This window comes from Trypanosoma conorhini (assembly GCF_003719485.1).
Source record: "Trypanosoma conorhini strain 025E chromosome Unknown Tco_14.4_contig_00168, whole genome shotgun sequence".
Taxonomy (NCBI): Eukaryota; Euglenozoa; class Kinetoplastea; order Trypanosomatida; family Trypanosomatidae; genus Trypanosoma; species Trypanosoma conorhini.
The window spans coordinates 1545-15623 of record NW_021704252.1 but is presented as its reverse complement, the minus strand read 5'-3'; the positions used below and the strand labels follow the sequence as shown (position 1 = coordinate 15623).

Sequence of the window (14079 nt, the reverse complement as noted above, 5' to 3'; positions counted from 1 at the left end):
CCCCCCCGACCCTCCAGCTTCTATAGTGTTTATCTTTCCTCCCAACGAGGGGCTCCTCACGTTTTTTGTCAAACACAGCGTAGCCAATCGCACATCAATAAAAGGCTAGGCGCGGGCAAGGGAGAGAGAGAAAGAGAGTAAGTAGGAGACTGCTCCGACCTGGGTGAGTTAAAAAACAACAACCCGGCAAAGAACAGCACCCTCTTCCTTACCGACAAGCACGGACCTGACAACGCAGGGAGGGGCACCACGAGAGTTGAGAACGAGCACCTCAGCTCCCCGCCTACCCGAGGCACACACGTACACACCAAAACTTCAAAAAAAAAAGAGAAAAGCGGGGCGTGTCAATAACACGCCGTGCAACTCATCACGGCGAGCCACTCGCCCTCAGGGGCTGACGTTCTCTCTGATCCCCCTCGCCAAATTGGTACGGCGGAGATCGAAGCAGTTCCTTGTACTTGCACGCCAACTTATCAGGTCGCGGTGGATTGGCGCGCAGCCACGTACAGAGAGCACACAGCAGGGAACAAGTGAGAAACACAATGGCGAGCACGAGGAAAAAACGCCGGTCTGTGTCTTTTTTCGCCACGCTTTCATCTGCGGCAACGTCAGGCTCTACAGTAGATTTTCCGCCCGTGTCGGCGTAGACGAGGTAGGAAGTCATCATTCCCCGGTCCTCGTGGGTTAGGGTGTGGCAATGGTACACCACCTCACCCGTGAAAGTTGCGGCACGCCAACGGATAATTGTTTCACCATCAAAGATGGGAATTGTGTCACGTACATCCCCAGGGAGAACCCCAAAGTCAGCAATTGAAAAATTCTCGTGCAGTCCTCCTTTGCGAGGAGTGAAACTCACAAAGACGAAATGGTTCACGTGCAAGTGCAGTGGATGTGGCACCACGTCTGTGGGATCCCCAAACACGCGGGCCTCAACCGTCGCACCAAGGGGCACGGCAAATCCGTGGTAATTCTCACGTAGCTCTCCCTTTCTGCCTGAAAAATGTTCACGAAAGCAGGTCGTTGAATTGGCACTCGGCGAGCAGTCCGTGCCGTACCCAATGCCGTAGTAGGGTCTTGGGGCCGGAATCCATGACTGCGAAAAGGAAATATCCCGCCAAACTGTTGGTTTGTTCGCAGTCAAGTAATCTATTTCCCTAGATCTAAAACAGAGAGGAAACATCAGCCTGTCGGGACGATGACGCTGGCGTTGATGCCGTTCTCGCTTCAGTGAAATCGGATCGAGACCGATATAGAATATGGGTTCCTCTAACTTCCCTATCATGACGGGAAGGTCCCCTTTTCCATTCTTTCCACATATTGTCACGACATCGTAACGGGTGGCAGTTGTGAAGTACAGCCAATTCCCCTTCACCTCGCGCGTACATTTGAGGGGTACGCCATCGATGGCCGCAATGTGGATACGGCACTCTTTTGGAAAACTAATGTTCAGATGGCACGACCCAGCTGCAAAAGCTAAGCGAAGAAGCGTGGGCTCGTCGCGTTTTACCTTTATCGTCGGCTTGTGTTGCCCATTGACGAGAAACAAGTCCGAAGGCAGCGGCAGTTCCTTCCCACTTTTGCTCACAATGCGGGGTCTCGATGACATGTTTGTACCAATGGCGGTGTCCACCTCCTTCATGGTCATTCCATCACAGAGCGTCGAGTTGCCCAACCGATACAAATGCAGCATTAAGACGACTGAGTGCAGCGAGGCCAGCGGGTCCTCGGTCGTTGCGTCAATGATAAACGGTCCAAACAGCCCTCCCATTAGTAGCGGGTAGGCAGAGCCGTGGGCGTGCGTGTGGTACCAGTGCAACCCAGGAAGGTGTTGCTTCGGTATGCTCAATTCATACTTCATAACCCCCCCGGGAGCGGCAGTCTTGAAGACGTCGTCAACGTTTGGGTCGCCGTGCACACCGTGAAAATGGACGTTTGTGGTATTCACCTCGTGGAACTTGTACAACTGATCCTCACCGTGCGCATACGTCTGCTTGCCTAGATCGTTGAACATACGCATGACCAGCTTCCCCCCAGGCTTGACGTGGACCGCAGGGCCTGGAAGGGAGGCCGCGGCATCGTAAAAGTACAGACGCCCAGCGTAAACGAACACCGCCCCTTCGCCGTAGCCACGCAGCGGGACGGACACCTGCGCCGCGCGAACCCTGAGATCGACAAAGGTCTTTCCGTGCGACGGAAACACCTCCCTCAGCGGCGCCAGCTCCTTGCCACTTCCCGGCACCGCCGCTCCCAGCAGCAAAAGGGATAGGCAAAGCGCCACGCACAGGGACATCCTTGCAGCACTCGCGCACTCCAACGCCGCAAAAGAGAGCTAAATAAAAACAGTCACCAACTAGAGCTCAAACCAAACAGAAAGATGCTTGGAATAAATGGTTCTGCTTCAATTTTACCTTTTTGTTCTTGTTCTTGTTTTTGTTTGTATTTTATTTGTATTATTTTTAGTTCTATCTTTATTTTGAAGGTGTGGTGGGATTTTTCCCACGCGTACTATTCCTTTCTTCGCGTGCAATGCACCGGCACCCCCCACCACGAAGCGAGAGAAACAGAGAGAGAAGAGCAAGGAAGAAACGGACGAGGCCGCCAAAAACAAAATAGGAACAATAGTAATCAATAAAATGAAGGGCTGGGGTCAAAGACGCAAATCAGCAGAAATGACGCGCACGCACACGGAGGTGATGCACGTGCGCGTGCGCGTAAGACGGGAAGAAGAAGAAGGGCGGCGGTGAATCCCCCCATCTTCCCTTCTCGACGCTTCTCCTTTCAGGGCCAAACTACGAGCATCCACTAATAACACGAATGAAGAGGGAGAACAAACAGTCACCATCCACACAAGGAGAAAACGCACATCCTATGTCCTCCGCTCTTTTCCACTACGCCTCTACATCAGGGCCTTCAGCCTGTGAAGCTGCTCCAGGGAGCAGCCAGTCCATTTTGGGTCGGTGACGTCCACGTTGTTGTTGTTAATCATTTGCTTGTACTTGGCCTCATTCCTGCGGGCAATGGGGTCACGCCAGTACGGGTATCCCGCCCACCAGCCGTGCTTGCGCTCCGTTTCCTCCGAGCAGTGTCCCATGTTTTTCCAAAGGAACATCATGCTGAGAATCCCAACCGCTGTGTGGAGTGGATACTCCTGTGTAAACAACTTCAACTGAAAGACCGGCAAACGGTCGCACTTCCAGCGGGTGTAGACCATTATTACTTAGACTGCCACGCACCTACAATGTTTTTCCCTTCTCGTTTCATTGCAGCATATATATATATATATATATATATTTTCGTTGTCGTTGCGACGCAAGAAAGAAAAAGCAAATAACAAATTAAACCGCATTAGCAAACAGTAATAAAAACAAGAATAACACGTTAATAGTGAAAAAGGTGAAAAACAATATGGCAATAGAGTCATCAGTGTGCAATGCGCCCCTCGTGTTATCTCTCTTGAGCGCAGAAGCGAGATCCGGCACAAGAGAAAGAAAAATGCGCTTGCTATACATAACAGATACATTTTCATCTGGCCATTAATCCATCCATGACATGCCATCCACCGGGGTTTCTTCGCACACCTGCAGCGCGCTAGAGGGGGCCCAGACACCACGCTTGAAGACGCCCGTCTGGGCCATTTTAATACTTGGGTAGTGCATCGAAGCGGCATCGTCGCAGGGTCTGCTCTTCTTGTTAAACAAGCCTTCGTAGTACGTCCCGTCTGGAAAGATCCATTGACCCTGTGTCAGGACGCCATCTACCCAGCTCCCGCGATACTCGTTGCCGCCCGCAAAGTGGTACGTCCCATAGCCGTGCTTCAGCCCATTCCTCCAGTTCCCTGAAAAGATGTCACCGTTCAGGTAGTAAAACATTCCCTGACCATGGCGCTTATTCTCCAGAAATTCCCCCTTATACACTGTGCCGTCCTTGTTCTTCATCAGTCCCTGCCCCGTTCTCATGCCACGCACGTAGTCGCCGTGGTAGCAGGGGTAAACCCCGTACTCCACCATCCACGACACAATTTGACGGCTGATTTTGTACTTTTCTGCTGTGAGAGCGACAAACTGTTCATCGGGCACCGCCCCCTCCAACTTCTGCATCTCCTTCTCCACAATCCTGTCACACTCGCTCTTTCCCCGGCTGACAAAAATGTAGCGCCCACTACCGTGTTTCTTTCCCTCGAAAAACTCCCCGTCGTAGCGATCCCCGTTGGGGTACACCGCCTTCCCGCTTCCTGTGCGTTGCTGAAACTCGTCGCGGGGACCGGCGTAAATGCCCAAGACGCAAACGGAACGAACAAAGTTGCGGTCATAGTTCAGGCCCTCGCCCTCCATCTGCTCGCAGAAGGCATCCACCCACGCATCTACGTCCGCCTCACGGTCGTCCTCTGGTTTCTGCAGGTAGCCCTCATCGAACTTCAGCCACACGAACAATTCGGCAGACTTATACCCTGTCTTCTCGTCCACCTCGTCGAGGTTAATTTTGGTCTCCTTTTTTGCCTTCGACATGTTCCTCTTCCCTTTACCGAGGCAGCAACAGCAACCCCGCAGCAAAGCAAGGGAGAGAGAGAGAGAGAGCGAGAAAACAAAACCAAAAAAAAGAGGAAAAAAGAGAAAAGGATCCTCAAATTGCCATGAAGGATGGATAAAACTACGCCTCTCTCGACAGTAAACCTCCTTCCTTCGCCCGCCGTGGCACTATGGCATTGAAACACGAGGTTCCTCGACATCTTTATAACACGCACGCGGGTCACAGCGCTGTTTTTTTTTCCTTCTAGGCAGTCGCTGCCCACCGGAACAATTAAAAACAACTAAACCATGAAGCGGCAATGCGAGACAACGCATACCAAGAAAAAAATACGCAGATATAAACAAGGATAGAGGGCTACACGTAACTCGTATTTTGTGCCACGCGCGCCTACATGGTGCTGGCAATGGAACTTGTGGGGGCGGGAGGGCAGGTACTGCAGCAAAGTGTTTCGGCCACGCAGTTCACCATGCTTCATCGTACAGTAAATCTCAAGCACAATGCAAAAAAAAAAAAAAACTGGTTTTGCGTTTTGTTATGAGGGGAGATGGGGGAAGTGATTTCCTTGAAGGAAACGATGGTAGTAAAAATAATGATGACGGTAATATAACAGGCAACCACCATTGCACAAACACACCGGCAAAAACACAATGAAATACTCCTACGCAGCTTCATTATAAATACTATATATATATATATATGTGTGTGTATCTATCTATATAATATTGGTACACAGGTCATTACCAGTAAAAATGCTTATATATATATATAAATCGTGGCACGTGTCGACAATGAAAAGAGTCATGATCACTTTCATCAAAAGAAAAAAAAATTGTGTAAATTCTGCTTTTGCTTTTGCTTCGCTTTCCCCTTTGGGTCGTGTCTTGACTTCATTCAAACCAAACAATTTTCACAGCGAGGGGGTGGGGGGCGGTACGCGCGATGTACTTTGCCTTCACGACTACCTGTAGCGTATGCAAAAATAAACAGCAACAACGGTAAGCAACGCAAGTGCCGTGACGGAAAAAATGACTATCGCGCGTTTGCCAAGAAACGGCCACAGCAACCGTCGTCTCTGCACGGGAGCCTCTCGTTGCAAATGCGACGGCCCTGCAAAAGCGACGTCTGCGCCCTGAAACGTAATCGGTCCATCATGCAACAAGTTCCTTTCAATCGTGTTCTCCTTGTCGTCGTCGTTGTCGCCGCCGCCGCCGCCGCCGCCGCCGTCGTCGTCGTCGTCGTCGCTTGTAGCTGAAGTCACCTGGCGGGATCCATCTGAAACCAACCCCCTCTCTGCCGAACACATGACACCTTCCTCCCCAATACTGTTTCTGGGCAAGGACGGCACCGACGACGCAAATTCCTCCCTTGAGGCCCTGTCCGAGGGCAAAGGAAAAACAAGGAGACCTGATGCACATCTTCCTTTTTCTCTTCTATTTCAATGGGCAAACAGTGCTCCATCTCACTCTCCAGATTGGCATTGAGAGGATTCGTTTTAGCTGCAGGAGAAGGAGGCTTGCTGCAGCTGCACTGAGACTCCTCGCTGGCAGACGCGACGCATGCAAACTCCACCAAGGCGCAAAGCAATTCCTCGTCGTTCTGCGCAGAATTAACAAATGCTGAGACCACCGTGTGAAAATCCTTGCTGGTTTGAAGCGCCGCCCGCACCGCTTCCGTCGCCACCTTGGAAAGTCCAAAGGGAATGTCTAACACCGAGCACGGTTGCAGCCCCAGCTCAGCAGGAAAGTCCACTGGAGGCAAAATCGCATGATTAGCGAAATTAGCACCAAGTCCAATGGTAAAATGCCTGTGTTGGAGGCCGAGCGCAATGCGCCAAAGCAAAATATCCTTCACACTATAAGATAACAGCAGCGCACTCAGTTCCTCCTCGGCAAAATTCTCCACCTCCGCCTCCTGCACCGTTCTCTGCTTGAGAGCATCCTGGCAAACAAACTCTTTCACCGTTGCCTCGCCCGCAGACGCCAAACTTCGCGCGCGTTCCAAAAAAGTTCGCACGTCATCTTGGCAAAAACCGCGACTCTCATCCGCCCCTTCAGTGAAAAAGGGATGCTTTCGGAGAGAAAAGATGTCTGGCCGTTCCGCCCAAAGCAATCGAGTGCATTGCTCAATCAAATCCCGCAGGCTCCCATTGCTAATCTTGTCCACCTCCAGAAAATGTCCCCGCTGCCTCCCCCGCATGCTCCCGTCAGGGTTACGCAAACCTCTTCGGTCAGCTTCCGCCGCAAAACGTAGAAGTTTTAATTCCGACATCACAGCTGTCACGTCAAACTTGTCGTGGAAAGGGACCTTGTCAGTTGCCAGGAAGAACGCCAGACAACCAAATGCCCAGATGTCGTCTGCTTGTTTTTGGGCGCCACACACATCGTCTTGTACACCAGAGAGAGCAACATCCGGTGAGCACCAACGCAGCCACTCCGCATCCTCACTCATGGCAAAAAATAACGCAGTGAGTATAGACACGTTTAAGTCGGGCGTTACAACGACCAAGTCTGGTCGTAAGCTGCCATGCCCCACACCACAGGCATGAAGATCCAAGAGGGCATGTAGGACTCCCGAAAGTATGTGACGTATAAGGGAGATTTTAAGAGGTCGTTTTGTTTCCGTCCCCCAGCGCGAGGTAACAAAGGCTGGAAGGTGCAATGTTGCACGCGCCATCAGCTCCGTCAGCGTTGAACCCGGAACAAATTCGGTGAGAAGCACATTTGGACAACCATGCGAAATTTCTATCCGTGGTAAGAAAGAATGTCGTAGTTGGGCCGCAAGGACCGCTATCCCCCTCTTAAAGCCCTTTATGACGTCAAACTTCTCTTCAGATCTCATCGCATTCCATGTCAGATGAAATACCCCATCCTCCCAAGATGCACTCATTCCAAAACACTTGGAGATGCCATTTTTGGTGTTGACGGAGCGAGTGGCTCTTACGTAATTATTCGTATGATCGGTAAAACTGAATTTTTGAACGTGGAAGTAGCCCACACACACCAGCTGAGCCTTCAACCACGAGGAATAGCACAGCCAGACCTCACATGTGTGGTCCGAAAAGATCATTGAAATGGGGTAGAGGGCACATTTGGCACGTTGCTTGGAATCCACAGCGGTGAGGCTGTGTTCAGCACTTCTGGATGTCACACTCAAGTCGCCAAGACTTTCATTTCGGCTTGAGGGCAGGGACTTCCCGGCAGACGCAGCTCTGTCATGCAGCCCAATCGCGTATGAGAAAAACATCGGGTAGGTTGCTTGCGGAAGCGATGCAATGATGCCGGTGCCGCTCTTCTCGTCCAACATGAGTGTTCCCGCTGCCTCCAACTCCAAAGAACCTCCGATGGCGAATGCATCGCCCCGGCTCCCAGGCCCCATTTGCGTCCCGCCGCACGCCTAGGCGAGAATGTGCAAGGAGAGTATAACGCGCTGCTACTACAATGTACACTGCCTCCCTTTTCAAGATTGTCTCCCCTCCCTCCATCCTCCCGCCCACCAGAGGCAGATAGATGCACATACAAAAAAAAATGAAGGTGGAAGAAGTCAAAGCGTCACCTAAACACATCTGCCGCAAATGACTTTCGCCGCGGTGTAGCAGAAGTCAGAATGAGAAATCAGCTCAACGCACAGCCAACACAGCCACCCATTAACGCCTCTTCGCGACTTAGAACAGCATTATGAGTCTTAATTAACCACACGACGAGAAACACCTCGTTCCTCCCTCTCCCTCCCCCTCTCTCTCTCTCTGTCTGTCCGTCTCCTCCTCTTCTCTTGTTCCCTCTCCTATTCTTTTTGTTGTTTTTCCTTCCGTGGTTAAATATAATCGGAACGAGGAAGCAAACAAACCAAACCTAACCAAAATCAAACAAAAACAAAAAGCGTCCCGTGGGCGTGGCACCCCCAATCAAGACATCAATCAATCTGTCTCGTCATCGTAGTAGTCCTGATCGTCGTTTGTATCATCCTTCGCCTGCTCTTCCTCGCCAAGGGCGTAAGGGCCTTGAACCACCCGCAAGATCCCGCGACGCTTCGCAATTTCGATTGACATCGTCTCAATCGCCTCTCTCATGCGACGAAGGCCTTCCTCCCGCTCTTCGGTCTTGGCGCGCAGACGATACCTGGGCGGTCCCACAATCGTAACAGAAATGGGAATCTGGGGCTCCTGGTCTGCCTTAAAGTTACGCCCAAGCAAAAGCACATCTCGCAGCGCGTTCACGCCGTCACACTGAAAACATGTCATTTCAATATCGGCGTGAATGGTGGCAATGTCAGTTCGCACAGTATGTTCCAGCGTCGCCAGCAGCAACTTCTGGGCGTTCTCTGGGAGATTAAGAGGCCCCAGAATGCCCTCCACGTCGCGGGTGCGATTCAGCTCGTGCAACCAGTCCCACGCATGCTTTCCTGGTTGCCGGCGGTACAGGGGGTAGGCAATCATCTCCATCGCCTGTGCCGCCGGAATGCCGCATTCATCGGCAACGTGGCACACAATAGAACGCACCTCATTGCCCTTCAAAAAGCGGGCCTCACATTCCTTTGCCTCCTTAAGAGTTACCTGCTTTTTAGAGAGATCGATGTATCCCTTCTCCTTATCAATTCGAATCACTTGCGCAGCCTCATTCCTACCTACTTTGATAACTTTACCAATGGCCCGAATGCGGATACGCGTAATCTCCGTGTAGGGAATAATACCTTCGTGATTGCCGTACTCAAGGAGTTGCACCACGGCGGAAGTGTCATTGACCTGAATCACTTTAACCCACACCACGTCGTTCTCCTTCGGCAGCTTTTCTTCGTAGAAGCACACATCGCGTCCATCCCAGGTCGTTATTCCCAGACAGGCAGCTAAAAACCTCTGCTGGCGCTTGTCAAGGTCCTTCATCCACTGCGGCTTTTGCGCATTATCGCCCCCTGCATTTTCGGTGTCCGTGGTGACAGCAGCCGCGGCGGAGAGAATAGAAGCCTTTTCCAGCTCTAGCAGCACCTTTTCGAAGGTGGAGGAATCGAAGGGGACGTTGAAGGGCTCTGCCAGGGTGAGTTTTCGCCGCGAGAGGGTCGGGTGGCGGATAAAGTACTGCTTGGGCGCCTGGTAATACGCCTCGTCAGTGGTTCGGCAGCAGCACTTCGTACTGTAGTCTACCCTCTCGGTGTCCTTTACTAAGCCATGCGACGCCATCTGTGGATCGAGTTCTTGCCAACGCAGCAAAACAGTGAGGAGAAGCGAGCGAGGAAAAAAAATGGAAATAAAATAAAATTAATAAAAATAAAATGAAGGCCACGCATTGGAGCCAGCAATTTGGTGCAAGGAGGCCTGAACAACGGCTCTTGTGAGAACGCATTGCCCCCTCCATCCCCTCGCTGCACGGCACACACGGCCAGCACCACGCTCCCTCCGTGCTCACTCCACTGCACTCCACACGCACACAGAGAAAAAAAAGCGAAGACCCCAAAATTCACTCTGCCAACGCCGTTGCGATTGCCAACCGGAACAGTGAATCCCCCCCCCCCGTAGGCCACCTGACTTCAATGTGCCCAACAGGCAGCAGGCAGCGGCCAAGCGCCAAACTGCGGGGGGGGGGGGGGGGGCGAAAATAAAGGGAATCACGGCTTTCCCAAACTCAACGCCTTAAACACTGACTCGCTCCTGTGGTATTCGCTCTCCTCGCGCGGGAAACGATGAGGTTCACCACATCAATCCTGAAACTGCAGTAGACCTCAAATGAGCCAGTGTTGTTTCGCGGGGACAGTCGGCGACGTCGCTTCAGGGTCAACCACCCATGGCCTTCCCTATTCGTCTGTAATGAAGGTTAAGGTGATCGCCATCGTGCGTTGATTCCACAGCGCAAAGGGCTAACAAGAAAAAGCAAGAGAAGCGGGGGTTCAAGAGAATACTCCAAGTGCAGTGCCTAGAGGTATGGGGCCTTCGTACAAATAAAAAACAGTCTGAAGGAATCAGCACAATAAAGTGAAGACCACGCACAGGCAGGGCAGAACACGCGTCAGCTTTTTTTTTTTTTTTTTGTATATATGGACTCTCCAAAAGAAGAGAACAAAACAAAAAACAAGAAGAAAAGTAATGGTTAAGATGTCTTCAACGATGGATGCAACAGAACCCAAGCTCAGTTTGCCTTTTGCTTTTCGGTGTTAAACCGGCGGACGTGGACCTGGAATGCAAGCGTGTCAGACACCTTGCGTCCCCGCTTCGTTATTCGGTGCCCCGACTCCGTGCACTTCTCAACGAGACCCAGTTTGGTGAGGCTCTTGCACGACCAGTGCAGAAGTCCCCTTGACGCACGAGTGGTGATCTCCGGACGGCTCCCGCGATTCTTCTTGTTCGAGAAGCGTTTGCTGAGGCCGCCGTAGCCCTCGCCGGGGCGCAGGTACAGTGCCCGCAGCACGGCGGCGCAGCGGATGTAGTACCAATCAGGGTTCTGCGGCGCACGCTCGCGGCCGTGCGAGGTCTTGACTATCTCGGCGCAGTTCGGCACCATGAGTTTGCCCTCCTGCTTCAGGTACTTGGCGCAGGTCTTGATCCAACGCCATGCGTGGACATCCTTGAGGGTGGCGCCCTTCTTCTTGCCAACGCGGCGGATCTTAGACTTTCCCCCTGCTGCAACCATTTTCAGACACCTTCCACAGCAACAGTGAGTGAGGAAAAGAAAAAAAAAAGAGAGAGAGGAGATGGAGGAGGAGAAGTTTGAGACGAAAACAGGTGAACTACGTGAAACTCAAGAAAAACAACGACAACAACAACAGCGGCGGTGCTGCAGCAGCAGCCACGCTTTCCACCTCATCACGCACTGTAAAGGCACACGGCAACGATAGCAACGACACCACATGAGAGGGATCGCCACATGCTTCATGAAGCAGGGGGAAGGCCACAGGGAAACCGCACGCGCAAAAAAAAAGGCCGACTGGCACACTCTCACACACGGGACACAACACGTAGCACGTGATGGCATCCCACCGCCATTCCAATTAAATCATGGCAACAACATTGCCCGAGAGTATATACATACATATATATATATATATATAACATATCTAGCTGCCACCACAAAGGCAGCAAAATGTGCAACAAATGCAACTCATAACCCTACTCCCCCTTCGGAGCCGTAGTCAACCTATCCAACAGCTCACCTCGCTCAAGTTGCCCCCGCCCCTCATTGAACTCTCTCGTGAAGTCGTCCTCGGCGTCGTTGAAAAACGCCTCAATGGCATCACGGTCAGCCTGTCCAAGTAAGTTATTGTCTTTCGTGACACTTCTCGGCGTGGATTCCTCATGCGAGCGAGAGTGTCCCTCAGCCTGCACGCCGTGCCCCCGAAGAGCGTCGTGCCGCTCGCGCAACGTAGAGAGCTCCGTCAACAGCCTTGCACGCAACAACTCCTCCCTTGATGACGCCATCCCCTCAGAGTGCAGCGACGCCACCCCTAGCGATTGCTGCATTCTGCCATAGCGGGAAGAATAGGAGAGATAAGCGGGAAAAGCACACCCAAACATGGGCAGAAAGAGAAGACCCCAAAAACCCACGTGGGCAGAAGGCATCCGCCAAGGAAAGTCGCATGCGTGAAATCGGCATCAGTGCAAGTGAACAATTCACACAGTAATGAAACGTACAAACGAAACACGACAAGACACAGAATAAGATGCGGGTGAAGGAAGTGCTCTTGTGAACAATTAACAAGGCAGACAGAAAATGAAGCAAAAAAAAAGAATCAAAGAAAAAACACCCTAACGTTACGCACTTGCCTCTCCTTTACTTTCTTACAACCAAAGGGTGAATAAAATATTGTGTCATAAGATTAGCATCATGTGGCGCTTCTCTGGTTCGCAGCCCGAGGAATTTGGGTGATCAGCAGGAAGAGCCACAAGGATCTTTCAGTTTTGTCGCTAAAAGCAATTTCTACGCACTGGCCCCCTGTCGCCTTGTCGTGCTCAAGTTGTATCGCAAATGTCTGTGGCGGGGAAGACACCGGTCTCACACGCTTGATCGAGTGGAGAGTAACGATGTGGCGGGTCTGTGAAACGTCATTAGGGCTGTCGAAGAACAAAAGTGCCTTCGTTTGGCTCAGCACGCAATAGAGACGGCTCCAGTGACGTGCAAGCTTCAGAAAAAGGTAATCCTGTCGTATTATGCGTTCACTTTCGAGGCTACAACTCGTGTCCACCGGAGGACAGTTGTGTTTTTTCGGGGACCGATCGATAGATGGACGCAACACCCACGGCGAGTGCGAAGTCAGGCGTTTGCCTTTAGCCTCCGCAAAGTCATTCGCGCCGTCCGGGATGGCGCCAGCGGGCGTGGCCTCGGCATGCGAAAAAGACGGCACGGAGTGCTCCATAAGGGTTAATTCATTTCTCAGCCAGGCGCTCGATAATTGACTGTCCACACAATCGACCTTCATCGTCGCAATCTGCGTGCGCAGCATCTCCAACTCATTTTCGTACGAACTCGACAAGGCACGAACCACGTGTTCATCGTAGGCGGGGCCTGACGCGGTTGACACGAGTCGTTTGTTTTCCTCGCGTTGCTGCTGTAGTTCCGCGCGGAGCTTGGCGACCTCGGCCAACAACTCCTTTTGCCTCCGCCGCTGGCTGCTCTCATGCTCTTCCACTGCCCTGCGAAGGGCTCGCACGGTGCCGAGGCTATCGGAGAGCCTATCGCTGCACGCCTTTAGCCTCGTGTTGGTGCCACGGAGCAGATGGTGGATGTCGCCGTGGAAGATGCGGAAGATCTCGGCCGATTCCTCGCCGCACGCCATAACGATTTGAAGCCGGCCGGCCCATTCATTCTGCACAATATCCGACGCCGGGCCCAGCATTTTTCCCTCCGCACCTCCGCCAGCTACACTTCTTCCTGGCGCAACCCACTCAAGGAGGGCAGAGGAAACACCAGGTGAAAACACACACACGCATGCAAGCAAAAGTGACGCGAGCGTCGATAGGCCGCAGAAAGTCAGCCACAGAAAAAAAAAAAACTGCAGACCCCCACACAGTTATAAGAAAGGCGAAAATGAAAGACAAAAATATATTTAATAATATAGAAAAGCTCAGTGTGCGGCGTCGCCTCAGCATTGACACCACATGATGCTCACAGCGCGAGCAAGGCAAGAGGAGTGAGCGGGTGGGGGGAGGGGGGGGTCCTCAAAGGGCGACATAGGGTCACCGCACAGCTACACATGCACAAAAAAAAAGCATGGCTACAGATGGAGCAAGTAGTTGGGCGTCAAGGAAATTTAAAAGGAAATGCAAATAAAAAAGAGAGAAAACAACACATATATTTTAAATACATGTGCGTAAATGTGGTTTATGTGAAGGTGATAAGGTCATTGGGGTAGACGTGTGAAAAGACGGCTTTGGGATTCACACAAGACAGCGCGTTTGTGAGGAACATGGGGGAGTCCAACTCGTCAAATACCCACACGCCCAGTGGGCCCTCCAAGACATCGAAGCCCGCCGTTTTGTAATCCTGAATTGTTCCCCAAACGGAGCACCAGCAGCCAAACGTCATGCTATACTTTCGGAGGGCATCCTCAACGTCATGCGAAAAACGGCGCCTC

The 14079-nt window shown here is 51.9% G+C and overlaps 8 protein-coding genes across 8 annotated transcripts, besides 17 other annotated features; all 8 read right to left on the bottom strand.

Moving 5' to 3' along the window:
* Positions 1 to 367: 367 nt before the first annotated feature.
* On the bottom strand, positions 368 to 2290 carry Tco025E_03633 (uncharacterized protein; the record flags this gene model as incomplete). Its single annotated transcript, XM_029370551.1, has 1 exon — positions 368 to 2290. The coding sequence occupies one exon, from the start codon at positions 2288 to 2290 to the stop codon at positions 368 to 370; it is 1923 nt and encodes a 640-aa protein (XP_029229391.1).
* A 119-nt stretch (positions 2291 to 2409) lies between these two features.
* Positions 2410 to 2475: a sequence feature (A-rich).
* Positions 2476 to 2896: 421 nt separating this feature from the next.
* On the bottom strand, positions 2897 to 3211 carry Tco025E_03632 (uncharacterized protein; the record flags this gene model as incomplete). Its single annotated transcript, XM_029370550.1, has 1 exon — positions 2897 to 3211. The coding sequence occupies one exon, from the start codon at positions 3209 to 3211 to the stop codon at positions 2897 to 2899; it is 315 nt and encodes a 104-aa protein (XP_029229390.1).
* A 56-nt stretch (positions 3212 to 3267) lies between these two features.
* Positions 3268 to 3291: a microsatellite.
* A 242-nt stretch (positions 3292 to 3533) lies between these two features.
* Positions 3534 to 4505, bottom strand: Tco025E_03631 (uncharacterized protein; the record flags this gene model as incomplete). Its single annotated transcript, XM_029370549.1, has 1 exon — positions 3534 to 4505. The coding sequence occupies one exon, from the start codon at positions 4503 to 4505 to the stop codon at positions 3534 to 3536; it is 972 nt and encodes a 323-aa protein (XP_029229389.1).
* Positions 4506 to 4554: 49 nt separating this feature from the next.
* Positions 4555 to 4579: a microsatellite.
* Positions 4580 to 5199: 620 nt separating this feature from the next.
* Positions 5200 to 5250: a microsatellite.
* A 115-nt stretch (positions 5251 to 5365) lies between these two features.
* Positions 5366 to 5399: a sequence feature (A-rich).
* Positions 5400 to 5697: 298 nt separating this feature from the next.
* Positions 5698 to 5724: a microsatellite.
* Positions 5725 to 5750: a microsatellite.
* Positions 5751 to 5768: a microsatellite.
* Positions 5769 to 5781: 13 nt separating this feature from the next.
* Tco025E_03630 (putative protein kinase) lies at positions 5782 to 7902 on the bottom strand (the record flags this gene model as incomplete). The annotated part of the gene is made up of 1 exon (XM_029370548.1): positions 5782 to 7902. The coding sequence occupies one exon, from the start codon at positions 7900 to 7902 to the stop codon at positions 5782 to 5784; it is 2121 nt and encodes a 706-aa protein (XP_029229388.1).
* Positions 7903 to 8240: 338 nt separating this feature from the next.
* Positions 8241 to 8309: a sequence feature (G-rich).
* Positions 8310 to 8331: a sequence feature (GA-rich).
* Positions 8332 to 8362: 31 nt separating this feature from the next.
* Positions 8363 to 8401: a microsatellite.
* A 39-nt stretch (positions 8402 to 8440) lies between these two features.
* Tco025E_03629 (eukaryotic initiation factor 2 alpha subunit) lies at positions 8441 to 9697 on the bottom strand (the record flags this gene model as incomplete). The annotated part of the gene is made up of 1 exon (XM_029370547.1): positions 8441 to 9697. One exon carries the CDS (start codon positions 9695 to 9697, stop codon positions 8441 to 8443), a length of 1257 nt encoding a protein of 418 aa, XP_029229387.1.
* Positions 9698 to 9751: 54 nt separating this feature from the next.
* Positions 9752 to 9794: a microsatellite.
* Positions 9795 to 10090: 296 nt separating this feature from the next.
* Positions 10091 to 10107: a microsatellite.
* A 418-nt stretch (positions 10108 to 10525) lies between these two features.
* Positions 10526 to 10542: a microsatellite.
* A 17-nt stretch (positions 10543 to 10559) lies between these two features.
* Positions 10560 to 10598: a microsatellite.
* Positions 10599 to 10640: 42 nt separating this feature from the next.
* Positions 10641 to 11141, bottom strand: Tco025E_03628 (putative ribosomal protein S19; the record flags this gene model as incomplete). Its single annotated transcript, XM_029370546.1, has 1 exon — positions 10641 to 11141. One exon carries the CDS (start codon positions 11139 to 11141, stop codon positions 10641 to 10643), a length of 501 nt encoding a protein of 166 aa, XP_029229386.1.
* Positions 11142 to 11250: 109 nt separating this feature from the next.
* Positions 11251 to 11276: a microsatellite.
* A 253-nt stretch (positions 11277 to 11529) lies between these two features.
* Positions 11530 to 11568: a microsatellite.
* A 49-nt stretch (positions 11569 to 11617) lies between these two features.
* Tco025E_03627 (uncharacterized protein) lies at positions 11618 to 12067 on the bottom strand (the record flags this gene model as incomplete). The annotated part of the gene is made up of 1 exon (XM_029370545.1): positions 11618 to 12067. One exon carries the CDS (start codon positions 12065 to 12067, stop codon positions 11618 to 11620), a length of 450 nt encoding a protein of 149 aa, XP_029229385.1.
* Positions 12068 to 12330: 263 nt separating this feature from the next.
* Positions 12331 to 13341, bottom strand: Tco025E_03626 (uncharacterized protein; the record flags this gene model as incomplete). Its single annotated transcript, XM_029370544.1, has 1 exon — positions 12331 to 13341. The coding sequence occupies one exon, from the start codon at positions 13339 to 13341 to the stop codon at positions 12331 to 12333; it is 1011 nt and encodes a 336-aa protein (XP_029229384.1).
* Between the last annotated feature and the right edge of the window lie 738 nt (positions 13342 to 14079).